This window comes from Glandiceps talaboti, chromosome 14 (genome assembly GCF_964340395.1).
Source record: "Glandiceps talaboti chromosome 14, keGlaTala1.1, whole genome shotgun sequence".
NCBI lineage: Eukaryota > Metazoa > Hemichordata > Enteropneusta > Spengelidae > Glandiceps > Glandiceps talaboti.
The window spans coordinates 7,095,770-7,119,439 of NC_135562.1; the positions used below are offsets into that span (position 1 = coordinate 7,095,770).

Here is a 23,670-nt window from a genome sequence, read left to right on the forward strand (position 1 = left end):
TAATTTGACAGAAGCCCATGCAATGTGAGTGCCAGTGTGAAAATTATGAAAATTACAAAAATTGAATACTCAAGGTATCTGCATGTCACTACTTGCCGTGTTCTCTGCGACTATACTTTCACAAACATAGCAAGTGAAAGTGTAACAGACGCAAGCATGAGTGCAATACCCCTCAGTGCCCATACAGGCAATCATACAATGTACATCATGGGGTTCTGTTATTACTTCATATGTTTATCCGAAACAGAAAATTTCTGTAAAATTTGTACCATGCAATCACACGATATCATACATCACACCCTTATTTCCATATCATTTGCATACAGCCACGCAATAATATTTACAGTATTGAATTGCAGTGTAAATCTAGTATGCACATGCTCTGGTGCAAGTTATCACAGGTCCATATGTAATGATTCACAATATTAATATAGGTAAGCGTGTACTTTATCAAAATTTACATTTGGGAGCATTAAAAACATTTGATATGACAGCGTATTCACCAGAGCTCTGTTGAATATAAAGAAGCAGTTTTGATGATAAATATATATGATATATGAACACTTCTAAAAGTCTAGTATCCATATCTATAAAAAAAAATTATCAGCTATTTGGCCAAGGGCAAAAAATCTACTTAAGTTCTCTAAAGCATTTTTTATCAAGCTTGACACCATCATTAAAATGTCTACATTCTACCCGAGTTTACATTTTCTTTATCTACGGTTCTTAGCAATTGCAATCTCTTTTCTCAACTTCCTGTACAATTTAATTGTTTGTAAGATCTATTAATATTAATGACATTTCACACAAACAAAGTTGAATGTGTTCCAACAAAAAATATGGAATTTGTACCCTGATCATTTGATGTCATGATAATGTTGTCATTGGTTCTGCAGTACTAAAATATATGAGTCAAAAATTTCAAAATCGCCATAAAGATATATTACTGAGTTTTCATAAATTGTGCTTGCAGATATATAAATATATTATTATTCCCATAGTTTTCAGCCATAAAATACCTATGACCTAAGGGTTCTTTCGCCTCTTGTCTTCACCTTGTAGTGACAAGGCCCCTAAGGTCACTTGCATTTCCCTTGCTCAATGAAGAAAAATATTGTATAATCTCAAAATGTATTTTGTATACGTGTATGCCATTACTGTTATCATTTGACCCCTAGTTTACAGTAATGATAGTACATTTACTATTTTGATGTGGCTTGACTATGCTCTGTAGACACTCTAATCAAAAGTGACATGCCAGACTCTTTTGTTACATTACGATCAATTTTTAAAAATATGAAATGTCTAAAAGTACATGCAAAAACATACACTGTCTTCATAATCTTAGAGAACACAAGACTTAGTGTATTACTGTATTTTTGTTGTATATAGTATTGCTGTTTTATAATACTATAAATGTATAAATATACATTATAATTATAAATATGTATATTATACATAAATATATCTCATATCTTTTATAAGTTATGGCTTAGGACCTAATTCCTGGTATTAAGTATATATAAATATAAGTTGATGACGATGCGCCATGAACAGGGCAAATGCTAGTCAGATTTATTAAAACCGTTGGAAAGAAGTTTTGTTGAGATCATTGAGATCATCCATATATATATATATATATATATATATATATATATATATATATATATATATATATATATATATATATATATATTTATATATAGCGGTGTAAATAACTCAATATCAAGCAAGATACACTTGAGCTGTTACTCAGCGTTTCACGCTGTTGTGATCATCAGACGACTAAGCATCTGATGATTGCAAGATGTCTGATGATCGCAACAGTATGAAACACTGTATCGGCTCATGTGTACCTTGATTGATACTGTGTTATATGTGTGTGTGTGTTTGTGTGTGTGTGTGTGTGTGTGTTAGGGTATGTATTGTATATGTACAGTGTATATATAAATATATAGATATTGATTTTTAAGTATGTACGGGTATATATCTTACCATTACTATTCTGTATTTCAGTGCACATATGTGTAAATAGAAGTCAAAAAACTGAAAAAATAAATTTCTTCCCCTCCCCAAATAAATCAAAAACATGTACAGTAAATGAACCTATTTGTATATCTGCTTCATGTGAATATATCATGAAAAAATAATCAGTTCTTGTCATACCTCATAATTTCTTGTTTCTTCTGATTTAGCCTCAGCAGAGGAACTCCTTAATTCTCGTCCAGACCCACTATGAGGTCTTTCAAATGTTTCACCATTACTTTGGTTTGTCATGTCTAATGGTATCATCCCTGATGTCCCCTCTTTGCCCTTGGCTGGCGATGACGATCTACTTGTATTCATTGGTACGTCATCTGAAAATAAACAATTTATATAGGAATTCTTCACACACACATTCAACATGCAGTCATAGAAATATAAATGTGTGTATACAATAAACACATCCATCCATCCAAACACATGTATATATCTGTATTCATATATATTGTATGTGTACTGGTACACACGCAAGACATGCATGCATACGTACGTACATACATACATACATACATACATACATACATACATACATACAAACATACATGCATATATACAAGTCATGCATACATACATACATACATACATACATACATACATACACGTATGCATGCACACACACACACACACATACATACTTACATACATACATACACACACACACACATACATAGGTATGTACACGTAGCACGTACATACGTACGTACGTACGTACATACATACATACATACATACATACCATAAAATCTATAAGCCTGACAAAAATATTGCAATCAAACAGCAATCATCTTTACATGGTCAAATTAATATCCTCAAAATCTCTACTTCCATTGACTGATCATCGATATAAATACTAATCTTCATTTCATTTCATTGCATGTAATTAAACAATTATTACTCAGGGTTTTTTTTCAGAGGAAAAGGCCATCGTTTGAATAAAAGCTGTTCAGAATGTTAATTTGCACTAACCTCCATTCTTGAAATCCATTGGTTGCGGACTGTCAGCTGCAAGGTCACCGCTGGAATTCAGACTAGGTCCGCTGGCTTCAGTGTCACCGCTGGTTAATGACTCGTTATCCTGTTAATAACAAATCAATCACATTTTAATTTTTGCTTCCATGATTTTGAAAGCATGTCACGACCTTTTGAAGATTATCGTCGCCATTTTTGGTTTCCTATGAAAAAACATCTCTGTAATTATTCCATAACAGAATTGTATTGCTACCATATTTCTCACCTGGAATTCGAAAAAAGTTGAAAATAGGGCAAAAAATATCTTCATGTTCAAAAAATGGTTATTTTCAAAGTAATTGATAAATGTTGCAATTAGGTCAGTATTTCATCTGTTATAGTAAGTAAAACAGACACAGGCAGGCAGACACACACACACACACAAAACAAGGAAAACTAATAACTTTTACAGGCTCAGTTATCAGAATTAAAATTAATGTGTGAAAAATAAAGTTGTTTGACAGAGCTATAGCAAATATAATCTTTATGGATTCACCGATATGATAACATTAGTTTGGCCTTTAAAAATTAGTTTTCATATTCTTTGACTTTTCAATATCATTCAACCCCCCCCCCCCTTCCAATAGTACAAGACCAAAATCATTTAAAACATATATACCTACACCAATTATTTAACAGCTATCCACTGCCTTGAGTAAGCAATTTTCTTATATATATATATATATATATATATATATATATATATATATATATATATATATATATATATATATATATATATATATATATATTATATATTTATATATATACAGGATGTTGCTATGAGAGCATTATGCACATAATCCAATGACCTATTTCTTTGGATTAATTTTTACCCCTCTATGTCTGTTAAAAATTAATGTCGCTCCTTTCACCCTGGTGCCCTATTTTAAGGTGTGTTACTACTACTAGGAACAAGGTGTTATGACGTTAAAAGACAAAAATGTACAATGCATGCACATCTTCAATTATTATTTAGTATGCTGTACTATCTGAAAAGGGGTCATTTTTTGTCATTGTTTGATGCTATTCTATCTTGTCATGAGAACAGATCAATATTTGATGAAATAATGAAAAAGTTATGAATATTTCACGGAAATAATTCATGAAAATATATACGGGTACAATGAAGTGAAGAGTGACAAAAAAGTATGGAAAATGCAATCAGTCTTTTGGACATGCAAATTAACAGGAAGCGGAAATGTAATGCAATATGCGTTGGCTTTATGATTTATTTCAAGCCAAAATCTATAATAAAAAGCATGGAAAATAATTGCATTTTGTCGTCAACTACGACAAGGTCGAATGGTGAGACTACAAATCAGAACGTCAATTTTGACGTACTGGAAAACCTGGAAATATTTTGTCAGACATCACAAGAACTGTTAGTGTGTGTGTGTGTGTGTGTGTGTTTGCTATCTTTGATACTTCAAAACACCAGGACACTTAGTATATACTTAGGTTGTCGATTTCCTAAAGAAATTTTATGACGAATGCTGCTACTGCAAATGTATCAATACACAAAGACATGTACAACTATTCGTTCCATAATAAAGGTAGGGCGAATATATGTTCAGGTCAAAACGTCATTATATTTAGCCTAAACACAAGGAAAACATGAATACTACGCGTACCTATGCCAAGTGAAACCAAAATAGGAGTAAATATTGTAACACATTAAATACAACCGAAGTCTAATGTACATGCATAACGTTTACATTTTATATGACTTCGGTGGTTGTATTTAGTGATGCATATATTTTGGTTTAATTTGGGATGAAACAGTTTGCCTGTAGAAATATCCTAAATTTACCCAGGGATGAAAAATGCGCGTTTTAAACACACACTGAAAATCGCGGTGTTGACTGTAAAACGCACCGCGTGCGCGCCGACGTCACGTCTGGAAGCAACTTGACTCTCTGTAGAACACCTCGCATTAAAATCGCGGTGTTGACTGTAAAACGCACCGCGTGCGCGCCGACGTCACGTCTGGAAGCAACTTGACTCTCTGCAGAACACCTCGCATTAATTGTATCATGGCAGGTCTTTACTGAATACTAACGCTCATAACGTGACATTTATTGATTACATGAAATTCTAGCTGCAAACAAACTGACCACACGATAACATCGCTCACCCAAAAAGGCAGCTTTTGCCTAGATTATTTACGATCATTCCGAATGTTTTGAAAATCGTGCCATGACCTCGAGAGCTATGACCAACTGATATGAGAGCAGCAGACGAGTAACTGACTGGCGATCAACTGCTAAAATTACAATTATGTGTAATCCCATGCATTTGTATTCCTTTTTGAAGAAAATAATGTACTCTTAAAAAATAAAATGAGAGATGTGTCTATGAAATGAAAGGAAGTACATGTATGACTGATACAAACGGGTCGGGTGTTTTGTCAGAGTTGGTCAAACGTGTGCAAGTTTTGATCACATAATATTCTGCTAACTGCGGAACACACACAAAAAAAGACAAGAACGAAACAGTAGAGATGAAATACGGTAAAATAAAGAATATCGGGGGCCTTTTTCTCTGTCTACCTTTACTCATAGGCTATCCTTATAATCAGATTGCTCTGAACAAAGAAAACGTGAAATGTGTACAGTGGCATATTCCATGGCATGTGTGAAGGGGATTTGGGATGTATTGGATTATGCACTGGACTGGGACAACAACAACAGAATACATCGATCGAGTTCAACGCTATAAATCTACACCTGATATCGATTTCCCAGCTGAATGCGAATATTTGATTGAAATAGTTTTCGGGAGGCGTAGAGGTAGTGCAAGATCTAGACAAAAACTAGGAAAGTCGGTGTTTTTTTTTCTTTTTTACGTTTTTTCTCTACGATGGATCACTATTCTGTGTAATCACAAATTATGTCCTATCACGATTCCTAGCACCATACGGTATCTCTACAACGCTCTACAGATATCAAACCTCGCGTGACAACGACCTGGGCCAGGCTACTATATTGTCATAATCGCTCTGATGGTGTGGGTTTGTGTGTGGCAGATAAATCCTTAAAAAAAAGCCCGGCCGCACTCTAGAAATAATCTTTACACACACAAAGAATGCCGCCGCAAAGCCTATATATATAATAACACACAATTGCCATTAACCACGATGTGTATGTGCACATGTTAAGTAATAAATAAATTATATTATGTAGCCGTCACAGTTTGTGTCTACCTTGCATCAAAAATGTGAACTTTTCACCATGTCACCATCACACCTTCATCGTCGAAGTCTTACACGTTTGAATGCTGTATCAGGTTTTATTTCAATGTGGCGATTACCTTGTTGTTCATTTACCATCGTCCCGAGACAGGACTTTTTTCTTCGAAACTGTGACGCCTTACTCTAGCCATGTAAATATTAATAACCCTCCCCTAATACAGCCATATTCTGCCATGATAACCATCATTCATGACTACGCCTGTTTCATGTTCTCCCCTAAGGGTGACCTTATTTAAAAAAAAAATGTTTCTCATTACTTTTTCATGGCAACTATGAGTCGGTCGGTCGATTTAAAAAAAGAAAAAGAAAGTTAAATAAAAAAAAATGTTCTCTGCCTCTCCTTTTTCTCCTCTCCATCTTCTTTCATTGGATTCATTCCTGGTAACAAGCCCTTTCCCAGCAACTCTACACAACTGCATGAATAACTTCCGTCATGAAAAAAAAATCTCTGTTCGTCAACAAGTGTCGTCATTGCCGCCATGACACTGTAGATGACAACGACAGTCTGGACACTTGTTTTATTCTAGCCAGAGAGGGCGCTGTTTCGCAAATATTAAGGGCGGGCGAAAATAAAAATATTAAAAATGTTTTCGGGTAATGAGAAACAGAATAAAAGAGGGCCACCCTAATCCATCCCTTCTCTAGCATTATAGCCATGACTTTTCTTTACTGTTTCATGTTCTCCCCTAACACATCCATGTGATGTACACACTTGTCATCTGCATAACCAGGTCTCTTCTCTAAATCTGACTTGACGTGAATAAACGCAGACAAATTCTATGCGGTTCAGTTGGTCACAGAGATAGGAAAAGAGAGGCATGTGCTTATGCGTTGTTGTAATATTCTTTTAATTTGTAAAGCGCATCGAGGTCGTTGCGTAATGCACTGATAAGAATGTAATATACATATTTGTATTTGTATGTATGTATGTATGTATGTATGTATGTATGTATGTATGTATGTATGTATGTATGTATGTATGGATGGATGGATGGATGGATGGATGGATGGATGGATGTGTGTATGTATGTATGTATGTATGTATGTATGTATGTATGTATGTATTTGTGTACGTATGTATGTATATGTGTGTGTATGTGTGTGTATGTGTACGTGTGTGTATATATAGATGTGTGTGTGTGTGTGTGTGTGTGTGTGTGTTTGTGTATATATATGACCTGATGATGCTCTTTGAGTTGAGTTTTGTTTTGTTGAGACATTCAGTTTTCATTTGTATATATATATATATATATATACATGACCCCTGGTAAATTTTTAAACACGGAATAAGTCATAAACATAATATTAAGAAAAAAGATGTTTATTCCATACTTCAAGCGATCACGCACTGGTCATGATTCGGCGGTTGATTTCGTCTTGGCACACATATCGTAGACTAGGAGACAATACGACACTGTAATTCCGATCCTGGAAACCCCGAGATATTCGACAGAGACTAGCCCTAGGGCCGACAGATTGGCGCTGTAAGCTTGTAAGTCTGATGGAAACCATAGCGTGTTCGTATTCGTACGGACTTGAACAATTTACTGAGTATGTTCCGCCCTGCATGGAAATAATACCATGCTGTCCCCAGTCCGATTAAAAACTCAGTCTGTAATGTAATTTTCTCATTGTATCTCAGGAAACGGCTGGCCCATGACATGAAGGTTTTTTTTTTAGTTAGCCCGACGTCTGTCTACATCATTTTATGCCTACGAGACTGCGTACACCAGGCTTCAATATCGCATTCAATTAACTCTCCGTCAATTGCACGTTGGTTTCTCGGGCCCAAAACTTTGTCAAGCGTAGATCCCGAAACCGGCAACATGGGCAACAAAACTATGGCTTGGAAAGATATTGAATTTTTAAATTTCGTTTCCGCGGTTTCGAATCTATTAGCATACCATTTTATTTCGTCAGAAAAAATAAAATCAGGCCCCTTCCCCTTTTCATGACCCCCCCCCCCCCCCCAACCCTTGCGCGTTTGCGGTTTGGATATTTGTAGTTGTTTTTTTAGCTACTGGGGACTGAAGGTGAGCAATGTAATAACAAACCATCAATTCTTGACAATTAAAGTTTTGATAACAATTTTTTAAAAATTCATTGGTGTGATTTAGCTCAGACCACGTTAGTGATCTGCGAATTTAGCTGTATTTTATTTCTACATAACGAATTTAAATTGCTGTAAGAGAATGCGTTGTGCTCCAACGGACCAATCCGATACATTCCGAATTTCCAAGATTCATTTCAACAACAGATATCTATATTCGTAATGTTAATGTTGTATATCCTTTGTAAATAACACCAAAATGAAATTTATTCATCTCTCGGATGACACACACACACACACACACACACACAGAATATACACATACATACATACATACATACATACATACATACACACAAACACACATTCCCTCCCCCCCCCCACCTCTCTGTCAGAAAGTCTGAATGAATTGACAAGCAAACCACTGCTCAACGTTAGTCAAACTTACAGAAATGGTGACTCAGCATACCTAGTACTGTGAACAATATAAATTGGTGTACAACAAAACATGTATCAATTATGATGTATCACAATCAGAAACCTTGAATACACAAACGCATGCGCACTGGCTCACATCATGTCCAACGGCATATCACTTGTAACTTTATTAGTGCGGGTAATAAAGTTTGAGAAAGCACACATAAAACGTATAAATGTTTTCAAATAATTACGAATACATAACACCATCTTTGAAATTAACCGAAAAACAACAGTACAATATAATATTATGGGACCGTTCGTGTGTCTTTCACGAAGTTCTTTGTGCGTGACAGGCCGACGACGTGAAGGCGGACTTCGATCTTTATTGTTCACTCGTTGTCAATTCACACCTTGGATAATTCAAGTCTTTGTGTGTCGCCTGTTGCTTTCTGACCCGGAGTAACATTTTCATTATTGTCCTTCAATTCTAGCTTTGTTCCTCTATTCATGGCTGCCTTATTGTTCGTGAACAACAGCTTATTTGTTGTTGACCATTGTAATCGACTATTTAACTACGAGAGATGTAACCGCATATGGCGCAAAGCCTCCTAAGGGCTTAAATCCCCTCTTTGTTTAATTTTTTTGGATAATTTTTCTCAAGTTCGAAAAATAAAGACACTGGCAATACAACAAATTCTAATCGGGGACTATAGGTAAGCGTTCTACCAAATCGTGATATACACAAACACTTGATGTTATTTCACAACTATATTGATCGTGGCATCATGGCATAACCACTTGAACTTAATGAACGCATACGTGACTTCTTTGTCTCTGGTCTTTGTCCTTGAAGTAGGACAGCGGCCATAGGTCGGAGAAAGAGGACTTGGTCAGGTTTTATCCCTGTCATGTTTCCTTGAACGATCGATTTACAGTCTCAATTTGATCGTAACTCGCCCTTGTTCCTCGCAAAACAAATATTCTCTGATTAAAGTCTGCCGCACACTTCCGGTGGGTTAAAAGTCGGACACAACAAGTTCAAAGAAAGTACGTTGAACGAAAAAGCCTTTGTCCCACGGTCCGGAAATCCTCTCTTGCCATGGCAACCATGTACCAGTTCGATATGTTCCCATTAACAATCCAAAGGACATAACAAATGGCACTTTTCGTAATAGTGGTTATACTCTACGAAATCATTTTGTCATTATGTCTGCCACTAAGTTTAAAAGATTATTATTTTTATTTGTTTCATATTATATACTTTTTACTTTATAAATTAGTCTATCAATGTAATGTAACGTTCAAAAATACTATACAAATACATATATATATATATCATGTATATATATGTATTAATTTCAACGCGCTCACTCATGATGTTGGTGTGCGCCTATTTCCTGATCCGAACGAAATGCGTAAACGGTACTGTAATAATACCAAACTGTGTGACCGATATGAAATTAGAGTTCAGTAATAAATTTAACAATTAAAAAATAACACGTGCGACATTTCCCGAGAAATAAATAACATGAATGTCTGTGTCAACGGGATAAAAATAAACTCTACGGTTAATTATGCAAAGTTATAAGGGTCATTATTTTCACTAAGGAAAATTGAAGGTAGGTACATTTGTGGTGTACAGGTCACGACAGTCGTCGAAAATTCACGACAAAAATATCTTGTTCAAAAGAATGGACAGATGACGAAATTAAAAAGTAAACAAACGGCATTAAATTTAAATATGGAAGTGAATCAACACAAAAGAAATGTACACAATGTATCAATACGTAGAGCAACAAAGAACTAGATTAAAAATCCGAAAATTATCGGTTCGTATCCTTCAAGCCGGCCCCACACCTCAACGTTAACAAGGCGAAAAGAGCAACGGGTATTAACATAAAATATTCTTTTCCTTATTTGAATAATAAGCAGTTGTGTGTATATTGTACGAACTGTCCTTCGAGGCACTCATGAATTGTTGATACGGCTCAGCCGTTATAATGCTGGCTGGTGCGTCACTCATAAATGTATTTGCATATAAATAGGCACAGCCTTATATTGACAGACGCATGTATTATAATACGAAAGGCCGCGTCATCATGTTAATTCGAAAATGTAGACCCCCGCTCGAGCTGGCAATATAGCAACCCTAGCCCCACTGCGTAATATAGTGAAAACAAAAGCGACCAATTAATTGCTAAGGAAAGAAAAACCGACTTATCTAAAATACACAATAAAATTGGTTACTTTCGCACAAAAAATCGGACGATGTATTCAGAAAGTGACATTCAATATTTGGTTATATTATGACGCCATATTCGTAACGGGTATCAGTGATATCGAACGTGAAAGAATGAAGAGTATCGAATCATATCAGCTGCGTTGAACCAGCGGTCAACGTTTGCATATAAATGAGAGTCCTTATTTTTAAAGATGAAAAAAAAATATTTTCGTGCGACAGTGCGTATTGGTTCGTGAATCTTGTCAAAACGTTGCTAAAGTCGAAGAAAATATAGTAGACTTTCCGAGTTCTTACCTCCGCTTTGAGATTCCTACGCCGCGTCGTCTTCTTGGACATCGGGTGCGTAAAATAGGTGCAGTCTATATACTGCGCTCGCGTATTTACAAGGAGGAGCAGTTCGTGTACTCCTCGTACCTCTTGCTACTTCGATCGATCGTCACAAAATTTCAGTAACTGGACTCTAGAACTGTAGTCGGATAGGTGTTTTAGTGCCTGGTAAATTTTGTCGAGGTGTCGTTCTGTTCTGTGCCGTGGTCGCCGAAAAAAATGTACTAATTACGCCGGTACGATAAAATGGTGGTGTCTGTTTTTTGTTCAGGGGTACACGTCTGAGCCCATCTGAGCATGCGTAGGGGTACAAGTGGTTCCATCAATGACGTCATTGGGGTACAGAAGGGGGCCAAGGGAATAATATTACTTGTATTTAGGAGGACTGCAGTCCCGTGTCATTCGAAATTGTGACTGAATTTGGGTCACTTTCATGAAGTTTCGATTTATTGTAGGTACTATGCGGTTTTGACTGAGACCTTTGAAAAATGGGCAAGGCCCGGACATTTGGAATTGTAACCTCTGCGTGATCATGCCGTGTCTATCCTTCTCGGTAAAGAGATACGACAAAATAGAAATAGCAATGCTGTATCGGCTCTAGGCAGTGGGAGGTCATGATCGAAACCATTCTCATTGAAAACAGCGAGATAAAAAAAATGCTACCACGTGATGGTACAAAATTGTACCATAAAAATGGGTTATTTTCTTGTTTTGTATTTAGGTAAATTATTATACCCCAGCTGTGCGTTGAATGATGTCCAGGAGTCACGGTATGAAAAAAATACGGAAATATAAACATTCGTAGGTGACACATCGGTCAGTCGCAGACTGTGCCCCCATTTCATTATGCATCACCAATAGCAAGCACTGCAAAGCCCTTTTTCGCCTATACATCAGAATACTCTCGGCTGGCATGACTGTTTCGAGTGCGGTATTTCGACAACATTCCTTCCCCAAAATGGTCATAAGAGGTATGGTATCGGGTTCTATCGGAAAAACGACTCCCGGCACATCGAGGGTGTTCCTCGATATTACACACAACTGACCCCATCAAATAAAAAATAAATATATCAAATGAAAATAATTTAAAATGCTAGTATTCGCCTTGTTAACAATATGTCTACATCAAAATATATATATATTTTAAAAATATAACCAGTTCAAATATTAATATTAAAGGAAAAAAATCGGCCAAATTTTGTAATTTACGATGCATTGTTAAATGCATCTTGTTACATGTTAATGTTAATACCTGTACAAACAAGCCCATTGTGTCCCATGCGCTCTTTTTCTGTGTTTTTAATTGTTCTTTCTGTGGATTTACAATTCGTAGGCAAATTAAGCTTTACATTAACCGGGTGGCGAATGAGTATCTATCGAAAGCTCTGAATTGAAAATATCATCCGTTGATGTCAATGTGTTTTAGTTCATTCAACTGTTACTGGCTTCACACTTCTAAGAAAAAAATTAAAGTACACTTAAATTGCATATATTTTTATTTGGTATAATAACCAATTCCTTTTAAATTTCTCGCAGGAGAACAGCTAGCTTCACATATCAGGGACTGACTACAAATTGGCTCTTCGAAATTAAACTTGTGTTGTTATTCAAAGTTCGACCCCAGAATTTCATGATATCTGACTGTGTAGTATTTCCCGACGGAGCTAAAATGAGACAGTCTATTGCGCTAGAGATGTTCCTAGTCGAAGTGTCGGAGACAGTTCTTCAAGATTAATTTCTTTGTCTTCAGCAGAACGTAGCTAGTAGCTACATACAGCGTCGGACACGAATCGTGTCGTCTGCCAATTTTTTTCGCGCGCTTCATGTTTACCGTTCGACCATCAATTTATTTTTGAATAATTACTTTGTGTCGTCAAAAATCAAAACGAAAGAAGTCGAAACAAACAAGTGTGAAAAGACTCATGGGGAGGCAAGGACATGCGCATTGTATATCACAAATATCCAACCTTCGCGAAAAGAATATAAATCTCAATCTATAAAAAAAAAACTCATCAAAATTTCGTCCATTTTTACGTAATGTACATTTGAAAACATGTGGACCTTCGTGTCAATTTTTTTTTAAAACACCGAGGTCATACTTTCTATATTTTTCATACAAGAAAAATCCTTTGTCACACGTTTGTCGTTTCAAATATGGCCGGGGCACATTGTTGAAAACCGCGATGGTGAATTCCCCCGCAGAGGGTCCACACGTCCTCCAGCTACATGTCAGCTTTGGCTCGTTATTTATTAACGTGACGTCGATAGTTTTCACTTTCACACCGGTAGCACGCACGGTAGCTAACCATCAAAGACCGCACACATATTGCATGAGGAAACCAGTCGAAATTGGCAAACGACAGTAATTTTAAGAGGCAGTGTAATGAAAGCCGTGAGTCCCAGTGCGGGTCATTTCTTTTCCCATTGGGTTTTGTTGTCATGTATTGTTTACATCCAGTATGAAGTACAGTCTTTCTTAAGTTCTTACTTCGTTTTCCCCCTCGTCACAAATAAATCCTTAGATTTCAATATTTCCATGGTAACAATGGTAGGCTTTCCGGCCTATCGTCGGGAGAAAGAGTTGCCACGCAACTGACATTACTTTTTTATTCATCATGGATCGTCGGAGAAATAATTTTACTCTTGATCTTCATTGTTGAGAAATTTGCTAGATAAGAATATTGAGTCCAGCTTTTTCATAATTATGTTTTTTGCAAAGATTACTGATATAACTACAAATTACTTAGAAATAATCGTGTTGTAAGTTCCCTTGGAATTCTGCTTTGTTTTTCCATGATATTATCAACAATGACATGTTACAGAAGTACTTATGAACTCTGACCTCAATAAGTTTTACCTGATGGTTTGCATATAAGAACGTTTGTAATAATACAGTGATTGATTTCATATTGGTGATTTACATATTAATCAGGTTCAAAACATCATCGCCACCTACCCCCCCCCACCCCCGCCTCTTCTTTTTTCTGCTCTCCCGCCCCCTCCATCGCCAACTACAAAAAAGTATCTTCATCACCACCACCATTACCCCATCCCTTTCCCCTATCTTTTCTTCTCCCCATCATCCGTCGTCGTCGTCATCATCATCATCATCATCATCATCATCATCATCATCATCATCATCATCATCATCATCATCATCATCATTATCATCATCATCATCATCATCATCATCATCATCACCATCATCATCATCATCATCATCATCACCATCACCATCATCATCATCATCATCATCATCATCATCATCACTGTCTCATTATAAACACCAACTATAATATCATTACTTCATATCAAAACCAAGCACAATCAATGATGTACAGTAAAATACCCTTAATCTGTAGACATGTTCGTGTTATTGTAAAAAAGAAGAAGAAGACATACACATATTTACACTGTAAGTAGCCAGCACAATCCAACTGGTTAATTACACGTGATGATGTCATATTTAATTTGTCATCATATTTACAAACTTAGTACTGATCGGTGAAGCATTCATCGCTTTTTGTAACTTCCCCGAGGGGATTCCGTCACCCCAAAGGGGGATTTCTAAACGAGACGTGTTGTTCCAAATGGATACTCTTTTCTCGTCTTCTCTGAGTTTGTAATTGGAAGGTCTGTATAGCCTAAACAATGGGGGGAAACGAGTTTCTCGTATCCGTGGATAAATCTGAAAACCACGTAGATATATGTCATCAACTATAGCTACAAGCTCGTCATGTCATGACTGTTACTCAAGGCCCCATAGTTTATTTCTCTGTGTACGGGACCGGTGAACAATGCAGTGTTTTCTTGAAAGTCTGTCCCGATTCTGAGGTTCTATTGTCGTTGGTTTGCCAAGACTTTCTGCTTTCTTAAATTCACTTGGCGAGCCTTGAAGTTGGAGTTTGGTCTGAGAACCTCCATAGTTGTCTAATAGCCAGAGCAATCAAATGCCTTCCACCAAATATATGTGTCAGTCAAAATGCGAAAATTATCTGGCTAGTAAAAATTAAGTCGATTCGGATAAGTCGTCTTTGGTACTCAAGGCTGTTTAACGTAGGGTAGATTTCTACCTATGCAGACTGACCAGATAAGCCACTGGCACTTTACAATGCTGCGGTAATAGTCCATAAATTATTGACGAAAATTACGTGTGCTTTTGTGAGTTTTGATCATGTCTGTTGAAACGTTTTTATATTTGTTTTCATTTCAAAATGGCAGTGTAAACACAATTTATTCCCGCCATCACTCATCTGTGACAGACATTGCATCTTTCCCTCTAATCATTTTCTGTCTTCTTCTACTCATTTTTGATTTCAAGTTATGCTGTTCAAAGCAGACAATTTTCTTATATATCATTTATTTATTCCAAATTTTTGAATCTCTTAAGCCTTACTTGCCAATTTCTTCATTTATTTTGTTTCCAAACTCTAGTAAAGTTTAATGTGGTTTTTTTTTTTCAGCCCAGTCGTCAGCGCTGCCAAACAAAGTCGAACTAAAAAAATGTTATCAAAACTTAGCTCAAATTTGGGCAGGGAAAAGCGAACCGGGGTATAGAGAGCGTGTCTGCATATTTTCTCACATTACTGTCATGCGCACAACGCCATCCTTACGAAAAAGTCACGTTGTCATGTCAACGACAAGGAAGTGAGATTTCAATGTGTGATTTATATTAATTGTAAAAGAAACATCTACGCGTGAAAGTTACTTGCATTTCCTTGTATGTAACTCATAGTAAAGTCCCGATACAACTGTTTCGAATTGTAAATAATTCACCAAACTAAAAATAACTCGATACTTTCGCCCACCTGTTCAAATTCAATATGGCTGCTGCACGATAACATTTCGATTTCTGTCTACTTAAAACTCATTTAGACACATTACCCTGAAAGAAAAAATTGTGACCCTCTTAACCCAGGTTCATTTATCTTGCTCACGTGTAATATTTTGTTGTGTGTATGGCGGCAAGGAGTTGAAGAATCATACTTGCATGTAAAAGTGCAGCCGACACGTTCACCGAGGTTACGCGCGACAACATTTTGAGCCAGGAGTTTTCAATATCGGGTCTAATTTACACCCACGATACTAAGTTTAATGAATTTCGTTGCAGTGCATAATCGACTCTGTCGTTTCAATTATACACTTTAATGATTATGTGAAATTGTCGAGGTGTTTCATTTTCGAGGAAATAAGAGGAAGTCGGTAAACAGAGGATTTGCTGTCGTTCTCTCCTTTCCCGCGCTTAGAGATAGACTACAACAGATTGATTTCCTTGAACACTGTAGCTCATCATTGTATTCTCCGAGAATAAGCTTATCATCTAAAAGAACCTGTTATATTATCAAACCAAATTTGAACATTTTGTGTGCTTGTTGGCGAACTTGAAACTGTTCATCCCTTTGGTTTGTTTGTTTGTTGGTTATGTGTGCGAGCTTTCAAACTTTGATATGCTCTAGAAGACGGTTGCGCTGACTTGGCTTTCCGCTATTTACCTGGTGATTCAGTGGAGGCCTAGCGCGAGTTCCTTATACCCATAACCTTTTGGAGACAACATTTCGGCCAAAAGGATTCACACACTCTTTTCGTTGCCGTAACTTTATGGCACATTTCAACTGAATTTTGGATTGGAATCATAGATAGTATATTCATTTGCGAATTGGTGATAAAACTGGGTTACCCGCTAAACTTATTTGACAAAAAATTCCTGTTTGTTATCAACTTTTTGTCAAATCTGAAGTTTGTTTTAGATTAGAATTACATTGAACATATTTAGTATTCAAATGATGTCAAAATGAGCATTGTAGATGTCACAAAATTCATAAAAATGGACATCTGAGTCAAGTTATTGGGGAAGTTATTTCATTATGGGTTGAGGAGTGAAGGGGCTACGTGTACAACCCTGTCAGGTATCACAGTCATCAAGTCTGCATCTTGTCAACATCACAACTACATGCCAGATGTACACAAGAAAACACTGCATATGTCGTCTGTACCTCCGGGGTTCATTTCTGCTTTTTTTTCTAACCCATTTTCATTTTGTGTGGCCTACAAGTGTAAACTTAGGTTGAAAGTATTCAAACAACATTCTGTCTTGTGTTTTTCACGGTTAAAATATGTGTCGATGGTTAATCACTTGATACACGACTTCCTGTGACCTCAATTGCCGCTATGAGACTCCGCGGAGCACCGTCAAAATTTTCATTTGTGTTTTTATATTTTTTTTCTTTCATAGACGTCTACCGTTCCCTCATTTTCCTCAAATGAACAAATTTATTTTTTTTCAGTTCGTACACGCACAAGCCTTGTACATTGATGAAAATCACATAAAAGTATTCCTAAAGTCATTAGTGGTGATTGATGAAAAATGCGTGAACTATGTCGCTTAAACACACAAACATATACAAACAACCAAACGTTTTAAAACAACTATAATTAACGACACGTGGCGACGATTGACGGAAACGCCTTTTTAAAAAAAAAAAACCGCAGCCAACGTCTTTGAACACCGAAAACGAAAGATGTGAAACACACGTATGAACACATCTTATCAAATAAATGAAATAAATGAAGGAAACAAATAAGTCGATAATCGGAACGAAAATGAATAATTCTGTATGAGTTGACCTCAGTTTTAATGCTTTTTTGAAAAGAAATCCTTCGAGTTAGCTATTCACCAGATAATCCCAATACGCCTCAACATGCGCATAACAACCTGACGGTGTCCTTACAAGAGATTACAGATGGGCCTCTCCAGCTCCATCCGATCGATAGATCGACCGTCCATGGGCGGATTGCTGTCATAGTGAACGCCCCGAATGGTTGAACTGTGGACCTCGGGGAAAGTAGATTTCCGAAGATGGCATCGGATGTGGTCACCCGAGAAGGGGTTAACAATAAGTCGAACCGACGCCATGTGATCTTTTACCCGATGCACCAAGATCAAATTTACACTCGACTTCAGCTGCAGCTAAAAGGAGATACATAATGATGTCAATGTTTGGAGATATTAATGCCGGGAGAACGTCAAACGTACTCTCGGCTATCATTTACGAGTATTAACATTCCTAACGAATCATAACTAGCGAACCGTTCCAGATACGGCGTAGTCGAAGCGAGGAGATGGAAATCCTAAACCCCCTTCCTATAACCCCCCCCCCCCCCCCCCGACAACTTGAAACAGATCTTTCGCCCCCTGAAAAACGAACAAACGAACGAACCATAGATTTAAAACTTCAATATAGTCCCTCCTATTTATAGATACCTTTTGCAATTAGGCCTTGCGTATTATATTGTAACCTTGAGACATTAAATTGTCAAAAAACATCGAACAATATGAGATATTAGTGAAGGTAGCAAGTTGGATTGCATTTCAAGAAGCATTTTTGCGGGTCAGTGAATGATTTTTCGATCAAGAAAATGCGATTGCGCAAAGCGAAACACCCAGAGTGGGTCCCACGAATTAAAAAACCGTGAATCGTTAAAGTAGGAACTGAGCCAATGTAATGTCCTTGGTTGCTTTGAAAACATGCATTGAATAACTGTAGAAGAATGCAACGAGGGAAATGGTCTTCTGTTTTTTTGTTCACGGATGCTGACACTTCGCGCGCCGTGCCAAAGTACGCTCATATTGTAACACCGCTGTATTTTTAGTCAATTTGTCGCGGAATACGGATATTCCGACATATAAATTTTCTTTAAAATTGCACAAGACAGCCTTTGTGTTGTCAGACGTGTATTCGCAGAAATTCCAACACTAAGTGGAAAAATTATGGGGAAAAGTTATATTAAAACGTCGATATTCGTACGAGAATATAAATGGTTTTCCAACACAGGCCTCAGTGGTCTCCTTCGATGCAAATTTTTATTGGAGAGTCGTTTTTTATCTGCACGCTTCGAGGTAACGCTATTTCGGTTCCTTTTATTCACTCGCCAATAGAAAAATAATTTTGTATTCACCCCCACAATAGCATAATTTGCATGACTTTGATATCAGATGCATTCAGCGTAATACAAAAGATTTCCCTATGTTACATCTGAAAATGTGGCGAGGAGGAAAGCCTTACATATTTTTTTTGGCGGGAAATTGTTTCTGTCAAATGTCGCGCGTGAGTTTATTTGACGAGAAATTATATCTGTCAAATATTGAATGTACATTACACCAAAGCAGGATATACGTGCGTTGGGAAGATAAGGATTTTAGCGACAATGCTATCTGATAATGTTTCGATGCATGGTCGGTTTTATAACCCGCGCTTGAAGTTTTCACTGAATTGAATCGGATACCTGCACATGTATACAGTACATGACCAGTATGAATTTTTTCAAATATCTCGAATCTAAATAATCTGAAGAAAAAATAGTGATTCCGTTGTCGTGTGAATAGAAATGCTTATTGAAAAATGATTATTAATACATTTATGTTGATCTGCTTGTTCAGGTAGCATTTGTTCCAACTCAAATATACCCCAGGGCCCAATTTCAGTTCTCACGCAGTTCAATGCGCATGCGTATATTCTCCAACGTTTCGATGGGTTATCACTTGACCATAAACAAGTCACCGCAATCAAATAAATAAAATCATGTTTCTATTTAACCAAAACAGTGAAAAAAAATGCGAAAATTAGATATTGTCAACAAATAAAGTTTTAATTCAATCGACACAAGTTTCAAATGTGATGTACTTGATATTTCATTTCCTGTTTTATATTAGTACTCAACTAAAAATGTGTCACGTATTCACTTTGAAAACGGCACTTGAAATATTACCATGACTTCTCTGCTGGGACATCATTTTTCACGTGAAGGTGAGCGAGACCACGCATGTACCGTAAACAAGTCAATTAAATCCTGAGAGATGACCTCGGAGGAAAATACATCATTTTTCGTCCCCTCACATACCCCGGGCGTTTCTTGCTTTCATGGCCACCTGAAAGTAACTCTCCGATTACGTCACAATTAAAAGGATTTTCAAATTATTGCCGGTAATAATCATACAATCTGGGTGATGAACTTTTTTGGCGGGAGAATGTTGTGATACCAAATAAGCGATAACATTGGCAGTCGTCTGTCGTAACCGCTGTTTGTTTTATGGCATTCCGTGGCCACACCGTAAAACATTGATTGAATGAACACGCGAGCTGGCGGCACTTCGATAACAGTCGCAAGTCATCAAGGGAGTCGATGGATGTGAATGATTTATAAGCCTCCGATAGTCTCGAGTTTTCTCATTCAACATCTGTGACGACTATTTTATAAACGCGCTTTGCTCTTGGTAGTTTCTATAGAGACGCGACGCTGAGCATGCGCAGTTTACATGAAAGGGTGGCACTGAAGATCACAGGGGCGTGTAATATTTCATAGATTGTTGTTTTCTTATTGCTTAGAATGCCGTTTTCTTAGGAAAATATCGTACGAAACTTGCTGCTACAAATGTATCAATCTCTATATATACTACGAAGAAATATTAAATCTCTTCCCCTTATATGTAGGAATATATAATCAAAAGGTTGTTATATTTAGTCTGTAGACCTGGAAAACAACAATCTATGAAATATTACACGCCCCTGTGCTGTAGATAGATACAATAGTGGGTAGTGAGCTCGAAGGCATACATCAGCGGGTATTGTGTACGGGGAATATGTATGATGCGTTCTAGCTGTGCACATACCAGAACATAGTAGAACTTGCAGGACCTTCCGGAGTGATACCGGCAGTAGCTCGTGCTTACGAGTATATGTACTATTCGACACCGTACACAATAGGAGAAGCTGTGATAAAACTGATGTAAAACTAAAATCGCATACAGAACAGTGATTTTTTTTCACTTGGAATCTCAATGAAATACTACTGATGTGTCAATGTTTTACATCGTCATGGTTACCATTGCATATGACAAGCGGAATGTAAATTTTTAGTCAAGAATAGAAACAACAAAGACGAAAAGAAGCTCTGTACTCTTTCCGTGAAGCTGTGCAAATAAGAGATCACCAGTAATCTAGAAAACCCACACCATATTTCAACTAGCGCCCCCTATCGATGAAGTATGAAATTTTAGAAAATTCGTTCAAATTCAAGTTTAGTCAATATTACAATGATAGGAACTTCATATTTATAGTTTGTTTCGACACACTGTGGTGTAAAAATACCCGTCGCTATTTTATAAACGGAAATACAGATAATTCGCTATCTTGTAATTTGAGAACACGTAAAATGAGAACAGCTGTTACTGTCTTTATTCTGGCATTCAATGTGGTCACGGTGCTATGTTGTCATAAAATGATGTCCAATCTTTCTTCCGTTGATCATAGAATAACTGACCATTCTAGGATCTATGACTGTTCACACGATTCCAGTATGATCCATAACCAGACAATTGTAAGCAACCTTCCTGACTTCAGTTTAATGCATATTTTGATAAAAAAAATATGACATGAACAAAACTAAAAATATTTACACAGATTTATAGATTGGATTACTGCCAGTCTGTGATTTCTGTTTACAAGTACGCTGAAAATCAGTTTAATACCTATATGTTACAAAAGGGTGAGTGTTGTTTCAAGTTGACGGGCGAGAAATTAACACAAATTTAGTATCAATTCGCAAAAAGGTATAATTTCTATAATTTCTGGCTAAGCATTTGTTCAAAAATTTGGCGGGGAACATAAAAGTGACACAGTTTTTCACAAATTAACATAAAATTAACATGTCTGTAATTCCAGTCTAAAATTAGGTTAATATATGACAAAAAACTACGAAACAAGAATTGTGTTCAACATTTTTGGCGGGGAACGGAAAAGTAACAATTTCGTGGGAATGGGGACGTTACGCAGTTGTAGTATGACATCATGAATTCGCCAGTAGGATTTCTGTGTAAAATTAAGTTGAAACATTCCACAAAATTTACAAAAAGAAGATTTTTTCAACAATTTCGGTGAGATTGTGAAAATAAGTGTTCAATCCATGGATCCCGTCTAAAATTGAGTTGAAACAAGCTAAAAAGTAACAAACGAGAATTTGTATTCACAATATTTTGGCGGGAATGAGATTATTACTGAAAACAAGCAATTATGTATGTATCTCCGATTTCATCATTTGTTGTAGAGACCACAAGTTAATGGTCATGTATTAGTATATAATGGCTGGCTGATATCATTATTGTATTACATATTTCACTTCAAATAATTATTTACTATCCTTTAATGCTCATTATATATGCTTACTTTTCATAAAATGACAGTGACACATTGATTTATGATAACCGAATTATATATCTAATACATGTGTATTTATGAATTTATGTTTTGTTGATATACGTGCTTACGATCCAAGCTGTTTTTGAAATGATGATGGTGCACGTGGTAGTGGTGGTGGTGGTGGTGGTGGTGGTGGTGGTGGTGGTGGTAAGATACGCCGTGTTGTTCAGGCATAGTGAGTGATAGCTGATAGCGTGGCTATATCGTAGTATTGATGATTACGACAACGACAATGATGACGGCAGTACTTTTTTTTGACAGTAGAACTTGTCACCACCGGCGACAATTCAGTTATATTACCTTTGGCAATGAAAATGTAAACAGCGACCTCAACGTCCAATTATTTCGGAATTACCACGCTTTCACATAATCATGTCGTTATCTCATTGTATTTATAGATTTATTTTTCTAGTATTTTTTCACTTATATGCAACTTGTAATTATATCTGTTTTATTGCCGTTTGTCTTTTAGAATATGCCGAGAGTAAATGAACCATGAAATGTAGATTATATTACTATGTCATCAAAGTCTTCACGTACGTACCTGACCGTGAAAATCAATTAAAAGTGTATTAAAATGTATAATATATCAAAATACAGTCATCGGGAAGTCACAATATTGCCCAATGGCGATAAACAAGTACAAAAAATAACATCCCGGTACTTAGTCCGTAAGGTACGTGTACGCTGTGGCAGCAGCCTTCCTCGTCGGCCACGGCCCGCCCATTCATCAGCAAGTGACGTGTTGTCTGTATCTGATAGGACATTGACATCACTCTTGACACAATCTGCCCTATATACCTGAGCCTGCACTTTTCTTACGTATTTATTTACGTTATTGTTTATAATTACGACTGTCGGATGTGAACCTGGGGCCATTTCCACAACAAAACAACTCGATATCAGCAACTACTGGGCCGAGAAGTAAAAGCGATCCGAGAATGGATCCCCAGTGGACAGTTATAACGAAATCTTTGAAATGTGATTTTAAGGTAACATGATATTTGTAGTATAGAATAGTTATCGAAGATCTTCCTAAGAAACCCATTAAAATACATAATATTTGTTCATTTTT

At 36.7% G+C, this 23,670-nt stretch overlaps 1 protein-coding gene across 1 annotated transcript in view; it reads right to left on the minus strand.

Moving 5' to 3' along the window:
* LOC144445620 (nucleolar protein 4-like) overlaps positions 1–23,670 on the minus strand; it is an 82,290-nt gene that overhangs the window by 9,785 nt on the left and 48,835 nt on the right. Inside the window, exons 4-5 of the mRNA XM_078135235.1 lie at positions 3,010–3,118; positions 2,167–2,357 (exon numbers count right to left, since the gene is read on the minus strand). Of these exons, the coding sequence (XP_077991361.1) occupies positions 2,167–2,357; positions 3,010–3,118 (300 nt within the window). The remainder of the gene's footprint in view (positions 1–2,166; positions 2,358–3,009; positions 3,119–23,670) is intronic.